General features: G+C 39.2%; 1 protein-coding gene across 18 annotated transcripts in view; it reads right to left on the reverse strand.

Moving 5' to 3' along the window:
• The window catches only part of ARID1B (AT-rich interaction domain 1B), a 336,987-nt gene that overhangs the window by 64,656 nt on the left and 255,758 nt on the right, over nt 1-16,573 (reverse strand). For all 18 annotated transcript variants that reach the window (XM_068938631.1, XM_068938622.1, XM_068938621.1 and 15 more), the window contains one exon: nt 5,753-5,932. In XM_068938631.1, coding sequence (XP_068794732.1) covers nt 5,753-5,932 — 180 coding nt within the window. The remainder of the gene's footprint in view (nt 1-5,752; nt 5,933-16,573) is intronic.

Raw genomic sequence — 16,573 nt, forward strand, 5'->3', positions numbered from 1 at the left:
GGAACATTCCCTCTCCCTCCTACCCTATCCATGTTCCCGGTAAGTTCAACATTCAGCTGTGCCAGTAGAAGGTGTATTAGCTTATGGTGCACTCCTTCTAGGAAAATTAGTATTAAAAGAGTAAACAGCAATATTACAAAGATGCTAATATAAACAGGTGCCTTATTAAGGACGGCATGAAAACCCAGCTGACCCCAATCTGCATCTGCATTGTCACTGGAACAAACTGCATCATTTGTGGCATCTTAACTAACTTGAGTACTGATTTTCCTATCATATTTAAGACTTTTTTTTAAAAAAAAGGGCAAGTGGACTGTATTCAGTGTTCCAGAAACAAATCCAAACAGCATAAGGGGGGGGGGGGAGAAAGATGTGATAGAAAAGTATTTTAAGAAACAGATCACATTACGCTCCTTTGGTCATCCATTTTGATTTGTCTTTATTTCCATCTCATCCAGATTAGTGGAAATACAAGTCATTCCCTCCCTATGGGATGCCACAGAGCAGAATTTCCTGACTACTCTTAAATATTCCCACGCTTATTTAAAGGCTGCAGCCAGTGGACTCTTCCTCTGAACATGGAAGTAAGATATGTCTCTCCTCCAGACCTCATATTACCAGACAGAGGAGTTGGTTGTATGCAGCTCCTGTTTATGTTTAAAATAAATATATTCATTCATCATTTGAATGCACACATAATTAATTCATACACTCCTGCTGCAACACTTCGGCTAATTCTCCTCTGCTCCCCACCCAGTAACTGACTCTCTTACAAGTTCTCTGCAGCAAAAACACGTGTGACCTATGCTTTCCAAGGAAATGGAACAACACTTCACCCTTGCTTTAGAAACCCAGTATCTATGAGTGGTTTGTTTTTTGTTTTTGTTTTTTCCCACAGAAGGGTCCACAGTGTGTATGGTTTAGCAGAAATGAAAGACTCCAGATTTAGCTATATTCTGAATGCAGAGTACCCTGTCATTTCTCCTCTTCCTCCAGTCACAGCTGCTGTCAGCTGACCATTTTCTGTTCAATGAGCAATCACTCCTAACGAATATTTTCATTGCTAGGACCTATTCAAGCTACGCGTCTTTGATCCAACATATGTGGCCCACAAACTGAAGGACTCATTAGTTTCATATTGCTCTGCTTAATGTTAAAGTCGTAACACAGAACTCATGTTGCTCCAGTTTTCCAGTTGCTTTCTGCAAGAAAAATGTAATGCAGTAAGATGGAGTATATGTACACTAAAACATTATGCACAGCCAGTTAACACATTTTATGTACATGCCAAAAGTAAGACTGTTTCCAAAGTAGAGCAAATCCACTCCTTACACTGGCAGACCCAATATCCATAATCACTGGGAGCTACGGTCGGTCCAATTTACATAAGGCCAATTTGTTTTGTCATTTAGGGTCTACGAAGTACAATTCAGCAGCAGACTTGGAGGAGCAAACAGCAATGGTAAATTCTATCCTTGTTTTGATGCTATTTTGAATTGAGACAAAAAAAGAAGCAAACTCTTCTTTCATGTTTTGGCTTCTCAACTGTAAGCACAACACACACACAAAACAGTGGAATCTTCTCCATAAAAATATGTACTTCAGTTAAAATAAGTTCTTAATCATTCATCTCCAGGGATACAAGTCCAAGAGCACAGGGAAGTGGTATCTTTTCAGAAAGGAAAATAAGTTTCAATGTTTTTTTCCATGTTTTTTCCCCCTAAGCATTTCCCCAATACCTCAAGTACTAGCTATTCTTATACCTTTCCCAGACCACAAAAAAAGGCAAAATAAAAGCCAAACAAAATACAAGAGGAATTGCCAAGAATGAGGAGTGCAATCTTATTTCCATGTTTCTCTAATAGATTAGTAATTTGTTGGCAGTGGCTTTGACAGAAAACAGATGGATGCAGCATTAAACACAATGAATGCAGCAGATGCTAGGCCAGCCCACATCAGCTGGACGTGTCAGGCAGCCAAGTCCAAGAGCCCACAGTTTCAAGTGGGTACAAGCCTGGCAGCAGCGACTGTACGATACCACTGAACAACTCCTCCCCTCCATATCTGAGCGATTTTTGATTCCAGCTCCCCCCAAGCAGATTAGAATTGTACCTACGGACATGACAGCTCAAATGCACGAGGAAAATCAAAATGATAACTAGAACCAGGAAAGAAAAAAAGTAACAAAGATGAAATACAAAAAGGCATTATCAACAACCTGCCCAAGACAGATGTTCGTACTTACTGCTGAATCTCTGATCCACTTTGTCCAGGTTTGCTGAACATAGTGCTCTGATACCTTGCCATTTCTAGGCAACATGAAAAGAGGGAATTTTCAGAACCACCTGTTATTTTTCCTCCCTGCTTTAGAGACAGAGGCTAGATTCACAGTATTAAAAATAGTAGCTCAAAAATATTTTAAAATCGCTTACATGTCCACTTAACCATCAAGTTTTCCTTGTACAGATACAAACTATTTAAAAATATTCCTCTGAAACTATTTTGCCTAAGGGACCTCAGTAGTTAGGGTAGATCTCTAAGCAGCAATTCCACAAACTGTTGCATATGTGCGACTGGATTCTGAGGCACAGATCGTCAGGATGCTTTGGGCATCTCATCCCTGATTACCACTTTCATTATAATCTAGGCTCCTGAAATCAGTGGGAGCTAGATATTAAAGCACTGGTATGAAATGATTTTTAGTTCATTAAAGGTTAGAAAGCACAGATACTCATTTGACACGAACAAAAGGGCATTTTGTTAACTTACGGTGAAGTTTTCGGATAGGATTCAAGCGCATTCAGCAGTGGTTTATCTTGTTATACCCAAGCAGAGCAGTTTTACTATTGAATGCAGTAGGTAAAGTTACGGCGACAGGATGCATTTTTGACACCTTCTACTGCTCCGCAGTAAGTTTTTCTCTGCCACGGTCTTAAAAGACCCAACTGACTGTAGTATCCAACTGTTCTCCAGAGTGCATTCAGGCGACATTTTGCTATGGCAGCAGTTTCATGCTCTGATCATAGACCAGGACTTCATTAGCTCTCAAGCTAAATGTTGCCCAAATACAAACCAGAAAGACAGTTCCTTTCCGTAACACCTCCCTTCTCATTGTGCTTCTTTTTATTCTTGGGGAAAGAAAAATGGTGGTGTTAATTACAAATTAAAACAAATGTACGACATCATTGTACGCTCCTGTGGTATATCAGAGGCATACAGAAGCATACCTTGAAATTTGGAGCCAAAGCCATTCTCTGTTTTTTGTGGAAAATGGTTCCACAGCACTCCACTAGGTCCCCAATACAGGAACTGCTTCCCGAGCAAATATGTTTTACTCTTATCTAAGTGTTATGAAAACACATGAGAACAAAACAGATCAACCATAAACAAGTGATGGATGAGTTTACTCTGTGAACTAGGAGCTAATTCCTCCAAATCCAAACTTACTGGTGTAATTTTCACTGTGGTGAGCAATTCTATCGCAGAAATAGCCTAACTTCTTGAGCAACAGTTTTCAGGACTGAGCACATAGTGAAATACGACTTTTAAACCAAAAGTTTGATGTCACAAAATGCTTTAACACATAGGTAAAAATACAAGTAGTCCTGTTCAACTCAGCCTATGCTTAACAATATTCTGAAGGAAGGCCTATGTGAACAAAATATGAAAAGCAAATATGATCCTCAGAATCATTTTTGTTTAATAATTTATCAACTTATTTGCAACTCAGGTAATTTTAATGTATTTGTTATTTTAGCAATAAAAGGCAAAAGGGGTTAACATTACATATGCATTATTGCTGGCATATGATTGTGCTTTGTAAGAGGGTATGTTAAGAAATGCATTACAGATTGCTTTCATTAAAAATGGAAAATACTATTTATTAAAAAGCTAAATCCAGACAAATACATGACTTTGAAATATCAGTCACATTACAATTAGTGATGTGAGATGACCAGATTCACGCCAATATTTTATCAATGGTCATATTAGTCTGGTGAAAAGGCAGTATTCTCTCCTCTACTTGTTACCCTTTGAGCTGTTTGCAGGGCCTTACTTTTACAAGGACTTTTACATGGAATCACCAGTACCCTCCAAAAGCTGGCAGAAGAGCATGCTTTACATCTATCACACTATTCAGCAGACCCTTCTGAAGTGGCTTGTTAATGACAATGATGCTCATTTTCTTCCTGCCCCCTCAAGTTCACTTTTTAATAGCCGTTTCTTCCTGACCACGACCCATAAAATCATTACATAGGCACTTTCATCTACAGAGAGAGGAGAACTGCTGAACTCAAGCAAAAAAGAAAGTAGTATTCGGCATGTTACTTAAATGCATTGATTTAGTACAAAAACCTTTCCATTCAATCAGTGTGGATGGCTAATGCTTTACTGCACTTGACACCCACTATTCCCAAGGTTCAGGATCTCAGCAGCAGCAGTACAGCTGCAAGTCAGCGTAGCACATCATAAATCCACTGGATTTTACCAGTTAAGCTAGTTGCTCTGTGCAGATGAAAATAAGCACTTGGACAGTATTTTATGGCCACAAAATGCTTTCCAAATAAAAGAAAAGCACCAGTCAACTGGAGTCAGGTAATTAATCCTCACACATGGCTATAAGGCATTACTATCCCCATTTTACAGTTAAGGAAAGTGAAGCAAAGAAATGAATTTACTTGCCTAAGTTGAAAGATGGAGTAAAAGGCAGAGTCAAAATTAGAAACTAGGAGATCTTGGCTTACAGTCCTGCACTCAGAGCACTAAAACAAATGCAACCCAGAGGTGAAAATGAAAGGATTATTGCGTAAGACTCCCTTCAAACGAACAACGGAATTAGCCCTCAGAAAGCCAGGAGACTAAAATAACCCTGCCTGCTAACACGGGCAAGCCACTGAGCCCTTACAGAATTTCCCATAGCAAGCTACAATTCTGTTTAAGGATTTTAAGTAACAAAGCTGTTGTAGGAAGTGCTGCAACAAACTATTGATGCACCTCAAAATAAAATACCGTCTCTTATATATTCTGTGGCTTGACTTGAAGTTCATTAAAACCCTAAAAAGATGCTTTATAAAGCATCTTTTATACCCCTGCTTTATAAAGGTTATCCATTAAAGGCAAAACAATAGACAAGTTCAAGGTTGTGTGCGCTGAATGTCCGAGGCAGATATTGTTTCTTCTATTTTTGTTTTAATCCTCCAACAATTCTGTCAAACACGTAAAATAAAAGGAGCTGTCTCTCTTAGTCTGAAGGGTTAGTTAAAATTCACAAACCGTATGCATTAGAGCTCAATATTATATTCCCACAGTAACCACTGTATTATTATGCTTGTTAGAAGACTTTAACCCTCACAGTCACTACATAATTTCAGAGTGGCCTTGGGATTCCGTCTAAGAAAAGAAGTCCTATTTTGGGATCAGTGCTGTGACCCTTATTCCATGCTTGGTCAAACTCAGCCTTATCTTAGCGATGACATACTTGGGCTCCCAAACAATGGCCCTGGTAACGCAACAGCTTCATCATTTCCGTGTCCAGTTTAGGATCACTATTTTTATACAGACAAAGATGCTAATTACAGAAGAAGCTTCTTCCACAGGGTGCAACTTCACCTCAGAATGACAGGTTTTTTTTTTTAAGGAAATCATATACCTACTTGCCTACCTACATACATATACGCTATACATATTTTTTACATATATGTATAAAATTATCATACGGATTAACAGCAAGTTTCACGGTTTGTTATTTTACCTTGTGGTCCATACTGGCTCATCTGAGGCCCATAAGTACCACTTGAATTACTCTGCTGAAAGCTACCAATTCCAGGATGTACTTGGCCGCCAGGTGAAGGGTGTGGTGACATGGAAGGTCCAGTTTGTTGAGGTCCATATTGTGACATTTGGGGGTTCCTCTGTATGCCTGCCATGAAACCTGAAGTGAAAAAAGCACCAAAACAGAACTTAAATAAAGAACAGTCACCTGAATATTAAGAAATCCTTGGCATTCCGAAAAACCTTATTAGTTATTTTCAAACTAAAGTTACCCTGAAAACTGTTACTGCCCATATCAAACAAATAGAAACAGAAACAAATGTATCTCCAAGTCAGTAAAGGTGTCTCCATAACCAAAACCTGTATACCAGGCTCACAACCTTTTATTTTTAAAAGAAAGACAGTGGAGTCGGCTTAGTTACAAATGGAATGTTGATTTTAAAAACTAAAACTTTAGAAGAAAACAATCAATGGCAATTATCTGCACTAGCTAATAAGTAGTGAATCTGCCTGAAGACTTATGGTAAGACTTTGTATGCCATACAAAATTATAATTTTCTACCAAAATATATAGCCTCAGCATATAAAAATCCATTGTCAATATTCTTGCATGCTCGCAAGAGCTAAAATTTCCCGTTAGCTGAAGACCAGACATACCTGCCGGAAAAAAAAAAAGTCATTTTGGTCTATATCTTTGCTTTAGCTCCTTCTTCTGGTCTGTCATCAGCATATCCGTATTGCATTATCTCGTTCCTCCCTTCCATAAATGTGTTAACGAAATCCAATTTAATTTAGGGTTCAAAAGCTAGAGCAAGAGGCCTAGCAAAATGCTATAAAAAGTGGAAGCTTCATACAAAAGAATAGGACTAAGCCTATTAAATGGGAGGTAGAAGAAAGTATTTGAGGATTTCTTTCTTTCTTTCTTTTGTTTTTTGTTAAGTTTTCATAAACTGAGAATAATCTTGCCCACAAAATGTCTATGCAGGGTTACTAGTTTTGTAACGTTTCACTCTGAAAGGTTTTGGTGCTGCTTTCAATGTTGAAGACAACGTGCTGAGGAGACAGACAGTTATTTTCTGATTTCTTGAGGAAATCTGATTTCTTTTTTGTCCTGTTTGCATATTAAATTTTGTCTTCATATTCCTCTGTGAGGCAAAATGTGGGTGCACTGAAGTACAGTATTGGCTCTGCTGCAGCTGCCCTTCTCGTGGTTTGTGCGCGGCAGCCTGCCCGTAGCGCCGGCAGGGGACATAGCGTGCATTGCTGCAACTCAGAGACTGTGTTTGAGTAAATCCGCATTTTAGCCTATCTTGTAACTCGTTCAGGCACCCATGCTTTGAGACTACAGAGAGCTGAAACGTTATTTCTGAATGGTGCTTGTTTTCTTTTCCCTCCATCAGTTTCAGTGGAGTGTGCATGGGGAAGTACGAAGTTGAAAGCTAAAAGACCCCTCACCTATCAGCATTAATTATGCCTTTCCTTACACTCGTGATGGAATAGAAGAAAGGTAAGAACAAAACCCCCAGACAGTAAGTGGACAACTGGAAGCTGCTGAAAGGAAGATTAAAAAAAAAACAAAAAACAAGAAAGAAGAGAGGCAAAGACAAGTGATGAAGAGAGTGAAAGGAGGAGGGAGGAAAAAAAGGCAGAAAGAAAATTCTTCCAAAGTGTCAGAATATCTTCCCAACGGTTAGTATCAAACATGACATAGTACTGAACATTCAATGCATGATTAATGAAGACAGGTAACACAGTTCCCAGACTTTTTTTTTTTTTTTGGCGCTATGTACAGACATATGATCAAACTAGTAACTGCAAACACCACGGCGCTGCAGCTGCAGGGACGAGCCAGCAGCCCGCGGAGCCGGCTGGGCGCTGTGGACAGCGGGCGCTTCCCAGACCTCTCTGTGGGAACCGCGGCTCTGAAAAATGCTGCCTGCAACTTGCAAGCACAAATTTCAGATTGTGCGCTGCTGCTGCTGACATCCGAAGGGACACTGGGTGAACAACCTTCCCACTTCCCTGCCTGCCGGCTTCCTTGTTTGTAAGCTGGTAACAGAGCACTTTACAAACGGGGACAATATCTCTGAGTTCCACCAATGAAAAGTGGTAGGCATTTTACTGGAAATTAGACTTGAGTCCGAACAAATGCAAACAATTTTTAATCCCTCCACAAACCTCTGTTATACATCCACGAACGCCCTATCAAGAGGGCAACAAGCTCAATGTCAACAAGCTCACACATGGGAGCAATGAAGGTTTCACACCCCTTTTGCCCCAGAGTTCTTCGGTGCCATAAACAGTCCTACTTATAATACACTAAAACTGTAACAATCGCAAGTTTTGTTAGAATAAGCAAATAATCTTTTTGATCTTTCTGTAAGCCCTAGACAACTGATTTGATCACATTAGAACCGTAAAATCAGAGCTTGAAACCGGTTCTAGAAGAAGCTGAACACCACGCACTGGAGCATGGCAAGCCAAATAACTGAAAATGAAATGGTGGCTTGAAAATTGGTAAATAATGATTGGAAAACTCCACACTATTGCAAAGGAGAGCTCAAATGATCCTTTCCATTTAGCTTTATTTTGAAATAGACCCCTCTATTTTTAAAATAGTTCTACTCTACACACAAATCTTATCACAAAGCCTATGGTCAGCAGACCGTACTATAACTAATTAAAAAACCTAACACAACAGTACATCTCTATGAAAAAAATGTTCACATTCCAGACACACATATACCTTATATATCACACGCATGGGATCCATTTAAATGAAAAATTTTGTACAGGTCACACTAAGTTTTTTATTATAAAGACAGTAAACTTACTACTCTATCTAGTAAGGAAGTAAAGGTTTTCGGTTCACGAGATAACTTTCCAAATGTTGTGTTAGCGATAAACAGTATTCGGCCCAGGTATTATCACAGGCAGTACTTTTCTGAACATCCCAAGGATGGGTGACAATTGAAAAGCTATCATTTGCATCGGTTGCAGCGATTTCCGGTACCCATGCAGCGGAACTGCTAGTTGAGGAGTCTAACAGAGAGCAGGGACCTAAGCTTTAGCTAGCTCTGCTGTTGCCAGAAGGGCTCCTGAAGAGACTGCAGTAATAAGTGAAGTAAATGTTTCCATTCAAATGACCTCTTTTTCAGGAAACTTGTTTCACTTTCGTGATGCTGTGGAGTTGACTGCACGCCTACATGTACAGTCATAAATAAAACACTGGGACCTGGCATGGTCACCTGGCCTGGAGAGCGAGGTGGCATGCTCGTGTCCACACAGCTAAACTTCCCTACTCAGTGGTGATAGTTTTATCCATATAACTGTTGTGCACAATCCCTTGTGCTGCCCCGTCCATGCCCTGGGCTCTGCCTCAGGGAGTGCTCGCATGCACCGGCTAAAATCATGCTGAAGGGCATACTAAAAACTAAGCTGTAACGACAACTGCAGGATGCTGCTCCAACTTGTGCTCTGGCCTTAATTAACAAACTGAGATGTAGCAAGGAACTTTTGGGCCTTTGATTAACAGAAAGAAGAGAACAGAATCTCTAATGGCTTCTGACACGAGGCACAAGTCTCATCACCTCAGAGGGTATAAGATCCTTCTCAAAAGGGTTTGGCTTTGCTATTTTCTCTTGAGCATGGATAGGTAAAGAACTAAGGGAAAAAGGAAGCTTGAAATCCAGGAGGAATATCCGTGCCATATGATCTTCATCTGTCAGATAAGCTGAAGCATGGTCTTAAAACAGGATATGCTCCAACTTCTTTTCAGAGAACAGAGGAGTCATTCCCGTTATAAATGTGATGTGAAGGTAAGATCAGGTCGTTAATGTGATCTGGATTCCCTCAGAACAAAGACGGGTCTGTTCTGATCTACCTTAGTGAGAGCATAGTGACCCTTCAGAAATCAGTGCAGGAGTCTGAGGTGCTTCAAACGTTTGCAGGAAGCTCAAATGTCTTAGAAACAAAAAAGGGTTCATGGTCAACACATTAACTTTCTTGCATCAAAAAGGGAAAATAACATCAATTCTAGAAACCTTATCAGAAATGAAAGGGAGCAGCTGGCATACATTCATTTCTCCTTATTTACACACATTTCCCCTAGTGTTCAACTTCATTTTATAACCGATACAAAAAGAAATAAATTTTCTTTCCAGAAAATTAGATCTAAGATAAAGTTTGCTTTTGTAAAGAAAGGAAGCATGATTACATTAGAACTGCACTGGAGCTAGGGCAGCGGAATGATTAAATAGCTAGACCACATCTGACATGTAAACCTCTGTGACAACAGTTTTCTTTTCCTGTTTTGTTTTGTATTTCTTAAAAAACTGTTAGGAAACAGCTGTGAGTTAAGTCTTTAAAAACTGCAATGGCAACATGCTCATCAGTGGACAAATCTACTCTCTTCCCTTAATATTAGTGATAAAAGAGGTGCAGATGATACTTTACTTGCCATCACAACAAGATATTACTTACCAAGAAAAACTTGAGTGGAATTTGGCAAGCTAAGCTATTTCAGGAGCGCTAAATAAAGTGAGGCTGTCAGAAGTATATTCTTATGTTTAATAGTTATTTTTTATACTATATTTATTTCCCGAAACTGGGATTTTATTAAATCCCAGTTAATGTTGCAGCGTCATCTTTGCATTTTTAAAGTTACAATGAAACACTAGCATACTATTAACAATTAGTATACGATTATAATAAAATGTTTGTACATTCAGACAGAACATACATACAACGTTCCAAAAAGGTCCAGTAGCTGCAGACTTTCTTCTTTCTTTTTAGCAAAATATGGAGAAAAAATACAGAGCAGGTAACATCTTATGATATTTATGTTGTAAATATTCTCCCTTGAGAAAGGAATAGACAAATATAAAATTTACATTGTCCTATACATCACTAATAAATGTAGGTAGTATATATCCCGTAGCTAATATTATATACGATGCCTTTGCCAAAACATTTTAAAAATCTTATATTCGCTTTATGCACACATATACATACACCCGATTAAGAACAGTAAATTACTAGAGCTTCAAGAACTAATACACTAAGGTTCCTAAATCACATTTGGTCATCACAATGACCAACACAAAACCCTCTGGTTGTTGAATACTGTGTACTCAGCGTTAACCAATTTATGAAAGAGCCCCTCTGAATGCGCTGGGTGCTGCTATAAAAATTGAAATGGATTCTTTTGATATTTTAAGGTCTTGGCTTGAATATGAAAAGGCTTTTTCCAGGAAAGCAGGAGCTCAAACACAAAGGAAGACACTGCAAAGTAACAAGCTCTTGCATATTAGCTGATAGCGAGTAACTGTCTACTGGCACACACTTAACCCACAGTCAATGAGAGTTCTTCTGATTTGGCCAGGAGTATTTCATCCATTTTCATGAATGAATTAAGCCCGAAAACACATGGAACACGTATTCATCTTAAGCTGAGAAAAACTTTGGAGTTTACAGGGATAGGCAGATCATCATCAAAGGAGTCCGCGAACTATACACATTTGACAAATAAAAAAATGAGGAAAGTTACAACTTGCAATGGTGCTTTGCAAAAAAGAATGCAGATGGGGGAAAAATATCAGGCTATTGCTCTTTTTAGAAAGGCATGCTCAGTGAAGGAGCATGGGATCAAAACAGCCGAGAAACCCTTCCGACTAAAGAATAGGAAAATTCCTCTTGTTCTAAGGCAGAGGCTAAAGAAGGGAGCTAGACAGGCTCATTACTCTGGAAATCATGGAGTTAGAAAAGCAGAAACAGATTAGAAGCATTTGCTAACCAGCAAATAATTAGAGAAAAATAACACAAAATTCTCTGCTCACAAATCAGCTCAAAAGAATTAAACAGGTACGTGAGAAGAGAATATTTTCCACTACTTATAAGTGAAAAAAATTGGGGGAAAAAATCACAAATTTCCAATGCTTGGTATGTCAGCAAGGCACTGGAAAGCACCCTTGAGAAAAAAGAGCAAATGTTTGCAGAGCCCTGACGCTGCCTTTGGCAGACATTCCTTCCTCAGACTGCCATTTGGGTTGTACTCAGTATCCCAGGATTTTCACCAGAGATACAATAAAACTGAGATGGATCTAGAGCAGCGACTCCCAAATGTTGCTTGTCCACGGGTAAAACAACACTGGGTCAGAAGTGGTAGGGCTAAACAAACAAAAAAGCATATTTTGTGTAGTGGATATAATAAACTTAGGTATTGTGTTAACAGTGCAGGCTGCTGAGGAAGGTCATGGTTAGACTGAAATGATCACTAGCCTGCCCACCTCAGGCAAGGTGATTTAGACTTCAAAAAAATCTGAGCAGTCAAAAGATTTTATACAAGTCTAAACAAGTAACAGCACTGAAGAAAATGGGGAAGGCTGATTTAAATGGCTCTGGTATGAACCCAGTAGAGGCATCTCAAGCAGCAGCCCTGGACACTGGTAATACTCAGGTACTGAGTACAGTAGATCTCTGTTCAGGCCCTTGCGACTGAACGAACATTTCGTGCTGCTGACAGCAACTCACTCAGCTGAAGGGTAGCAACATTAAAGAATGCACTGAGAACACTGACAAAGGAAAAATTAGTCTTATTCATTAGCCTCTAACAAGAAGGCTAATAATCTTCTTCATGCTAAATTTTTAAATCTTATAAAAGCTGATAGATTTTAAAAATCCTCACTTCTTTCCCCAATCACAATCTATTTTATAAACAAACAACCCTGAGGAGTTTCTAGAAGAAAGTTCTTTGTTGCTGTCCCATTAACTGTGAAAAAATCTAATTTCTACATGGAGCTCTTTCTTCCACCCGCACAAAGCCTTGCCTTCTTCTCCAAGTGCATCATGGTGTCATTAAAATATCCTAGGTTCTCTGGGGCAGAGTAACAGGCAACACGTTTCCCCCTTGGCACCTGGGCAATTCATTTTTCTGTTGGCATCTGCTAATATCTACAGAACGACTGCCTCATTTCTTCACACCCATTCACCTAAGATGTTTCTCTGCATATGTGAAACAGGAGCTGTGGAAAACATCACCGCAGCAAAATCAGTGCTTCCTGCAAGGAGCACTGAGGTATTTCTCCTTTTCACTATGGGATCAACATTCTATTTAAGCAAGGGTGCTGGGTAGGTTTTATTTATTTTTAGAAGTATTTTCTTATTATGCTTTACTATCTGTATTACAGTATCTTCACTGTTTATTTGTCTGACTGTTTCTCTTCACAATGAGAATAGCTTTGGGGAAGATGGAAACTAATGACCTAGCTAAGGTTTTAACCCAGACCCCCTAGTGTTTCACCAGCTGTGCTATTAGGTTAACTGGCTGAATCGCTTCGCTTTTCTCTCTGATATTACAAAACCCTGTCTATGTATAGCATGCAATAACGTTTAAATTTTTCCCACCCCTAAACCTCCCTCAGCTACTGCCTAGCCTAGAAATTCATATAATCTATCATTGATAAATTAGAATCTGGGGAAGGATCAGACAGATTACCCAGATGGTAGCTGGGGAAGACATGTTCAGCCTCTCCTAATGCAAACCTTGCCTAACACTCTCTGATGTAAATTTTAAGTGCAGTACCGAGGGCAGTGAGAAGAAAAGACATTTGCAGAGATGTTGATTCACAGAGGAAAAAACCCTAGCTCATTCACTATCTTACACATTATTTGTTACCCATAACATGCCTGGTGCCATGCTTTTGCTTTGAGATTGAGGTAACAGTGAATTGCAGTATGAAAACATCCCAAAACAGCCCCTCACACACCTGGTCCCCTGAAACGAATCCTCGATTTCACTGAGAAGTTTGGGCTGCTGGAATTAATCTGAGCAGCAACATACAAAATCTGAGGAGTCTGTCTGCTTTATACAATCAGCATTTGTCTAAGTTTCCCTAATAACATGCATACTTATGAAAATCATGGAGGAGAGCAAAGAAGGAACGGCATTTTTCAACATGTGATGTGCAAGGCCTGAAGGCTTAATGGTCTAAATTTCAGATTTGAAAAATTTAACCTCCCTGGAGACTCCTGTTCAAAGGTCCCATGGATCAACCCCGATCTTCCTTTTCATTAAGTAAACATATTGAATACCATTAGATATACACGGATTTTGTGGACATGACTAAAATATGCATAGTGTGTCTTCTGCCTTTCATGCATGTAAAATGAATCATAGTGTTTTCCACAAATACAAAATCAGCATGTTATCCTCAGTTCCAAAATGTCTTCGACTGGGCCTTATTTTACCATGATTTACCATTTAACTGACTCTTCCCTTCCCTGATTTGCAGCTGTTCCCTGACCAATGTTTATTCTACAGCCTTTTAGGATCTTTTGGGATGGAAAGAACGATCCCAGTGTTGGCTATTATTATATATAGTATTATACAGACCTCTGCTCACTGTCCTATATATTAACTTAAAAAGACCTAAAGGATCTTATCTTAGACGTTCTTTATTTTAGAGAAGCTTCGCAAGAAGGTTAGCTTAGGTACTAAGGGAGCTGGCTGTCCTTGAAATTACGGTGCTGTTAAACAGATGGACCACGGGCAGCCCTGAGTTTATAGGCCATGATGGGAAGCTGTCCCAGGGACAGTGATTGCACTCCATAACTTTACAGTAAGCCCGGCGACAGGAACGTCGGCTGTCACTTTGTCAAGTTCTTCATCAATGACTGCTTGTGGCTTATTTCACTCCCTGAGCCCAGAGGCAGGGAATTTGAAGGCTGTCTAATGAAGTCAGTGGAAACTTTTCTACTGAGAGGTCTTTGCACTGGCAACTGTATAAACTCTCCCAGAATAATTCAATTCTACTCCCTAATCTCAGAAAGAGAATCCCCAATTTAGTTTAAAAAATGAAATAAAGATTCATCCCCAAGTATAACTAGATTTAGCATCAGCAAGAAGAAAGCAATGACCAGCTGCTAGTATACAAAATTTGCTTGGGAGACTTGACTCTAGGTTTTGATTGTATAGATATTATTATCTACTTGAAACCCTACTTCTGCAGCTTTGCTCTCTGCTAGGGTGGCTTACCACATGCAAATCATAGTCTTTCCTCTTTCAGCTCTTTTTGCAAATGGTCAGTATGGCTGTATCTATACTGCACCCCAAAACTAATAAGACCAACCTAAGGCTGAGGCTGGCTGTGTATGTTTGAAATCCAAATATAGTCTGAAACCAACATCCTGAAATGGTAACTGATTCCTTTAAGAACTAACTTGGTTAGGCAGTGTAACATCCTTTCAAATATTTTAAAGTAAGAAAAGCAACTGACTTCCTTCAAGACTTGTGAAACAAACTTGTGCAAAACTACTCACTCCCATGGCTCAAAGTGAAAACCAGTAACCTTTTATCATACAGATCTTGATTACTTATCATGAGGTAATAAATACTGTAAGATTTTTTGCTCTGCATTGGTACATGATGTAGCACAATATGGACAGGTAGAGGAATAGGGCTCTTGGGTGCTACTACAACAAAAATAGCAGAGAAAAACAGTTTGCAAAAATTTTAACAAAGCTGCTCATCAGGCCAATACTACATTTCAAATTAGAGGAAAACTAAATGTCACACTTATGACCAACTTAAACCCAAAGGACTTTTGCCATCAAGGCAAAAATACAGTTGTAAAAAATAACGATGGCCTCATCCTTTTAAAGGCTGTTGATAAATACAGTGCTTACTAAACTGAGTAGCTAAGATAACTTTCGGAGCCCCCGAAGAAGTTCAGTTCAAGCTTCTGTTGCACAGCTCTGCCTATACATACAGATCAGCTCTATGTGTTCCTGTACATCCTTTAGAAGAAACAGAGATGGGACTGCTGGTTTGGTCTATAATGTGACTCAAGACGAAAGAGAGGTGTTTTACAGAGCTATCCTTGAAACGAAATAACTCCTTCTGCTATGTGCGATAGTTTCATTTAAAATCAGTTTTTTCTCCTTTCACGAAACAGTTCTCTGGCTGTCCAGGACACAGTTCATCTAACGCCAGTTTCCTGGGCATGAGGAATTATTTCCCAGCCTGGCATGGCGCTCCTGCATACCAGCTGGAGCTCAGCTCCTCCTTACTGACCCACCTGGAGAACACTATGTGCAGAAGAGACATTCACACATACCTGTGGCTTTGCACTCAGTGCATGTCTCAAGCATCTTTCTTTAAGAGCCTGAAACACTTCAGTCTACATCAAGTAAACTTATTACCAAGTCTGATTTAACCTTAAGTGGTGTCATCGTTAACAGGGCAAGCAGAGGAATTTTAATGACAAGAATCATTTTATTCTCTAGCTGCTCAGTGCTCTGAATAGATCCCAAATCCCTAACTGAGGGCAGAAACATAATCACAAGGAAAAAGTCTTTAAGATCTAAAAGCAAACTACAGTATCTTTTTTGTTGCAATAAGAATTCTTTGATCTATTTTCTTCCTTCTGGTTTCTTTTTTTAAGAAGAAAATACTTCCTGGGAAAAGAATCACTATCATCAGATGTCAGTATTAAGCCATGAATCTGATTAGGAAATTCAGGGGCAAATTCCCAGATCGGTATTCTGTGTCTTCCAAATAAGCACCAACATTTCTAGTTTATTAAAAGAAAATACGTGACAGTGAAATTTGTGTCATGACTGTGTACAAATAAGCATCCATACAAAAAAAGTTAAAGGGGAGAAAAATACCTACATGAAATCTAATGGGCAAATTAGGAAATTGTAGTTAGAGAAATTCAGATCCTACTTAGTGTTGTAGGGAAGCACAAAGAGAACATCAAAATGCCTGATCACATCCCATCTGTTACTACCTCTTGCTGGA

This window comes from Struthio camelus, chromosome 3 (assembly GCF_040807025.1).
Source record: "Struthio camelus isolate bStrCam1 chromosome 3, bStrCam1.hap1, whole genome shotgun sequence".
In the NCBI taxonomy this organism is placed as follows: Eukaryota; Metazoa; Chordata; class Aves; order Struthioniformes; family Struthionidae; genus Struthio; species Struthio camelus.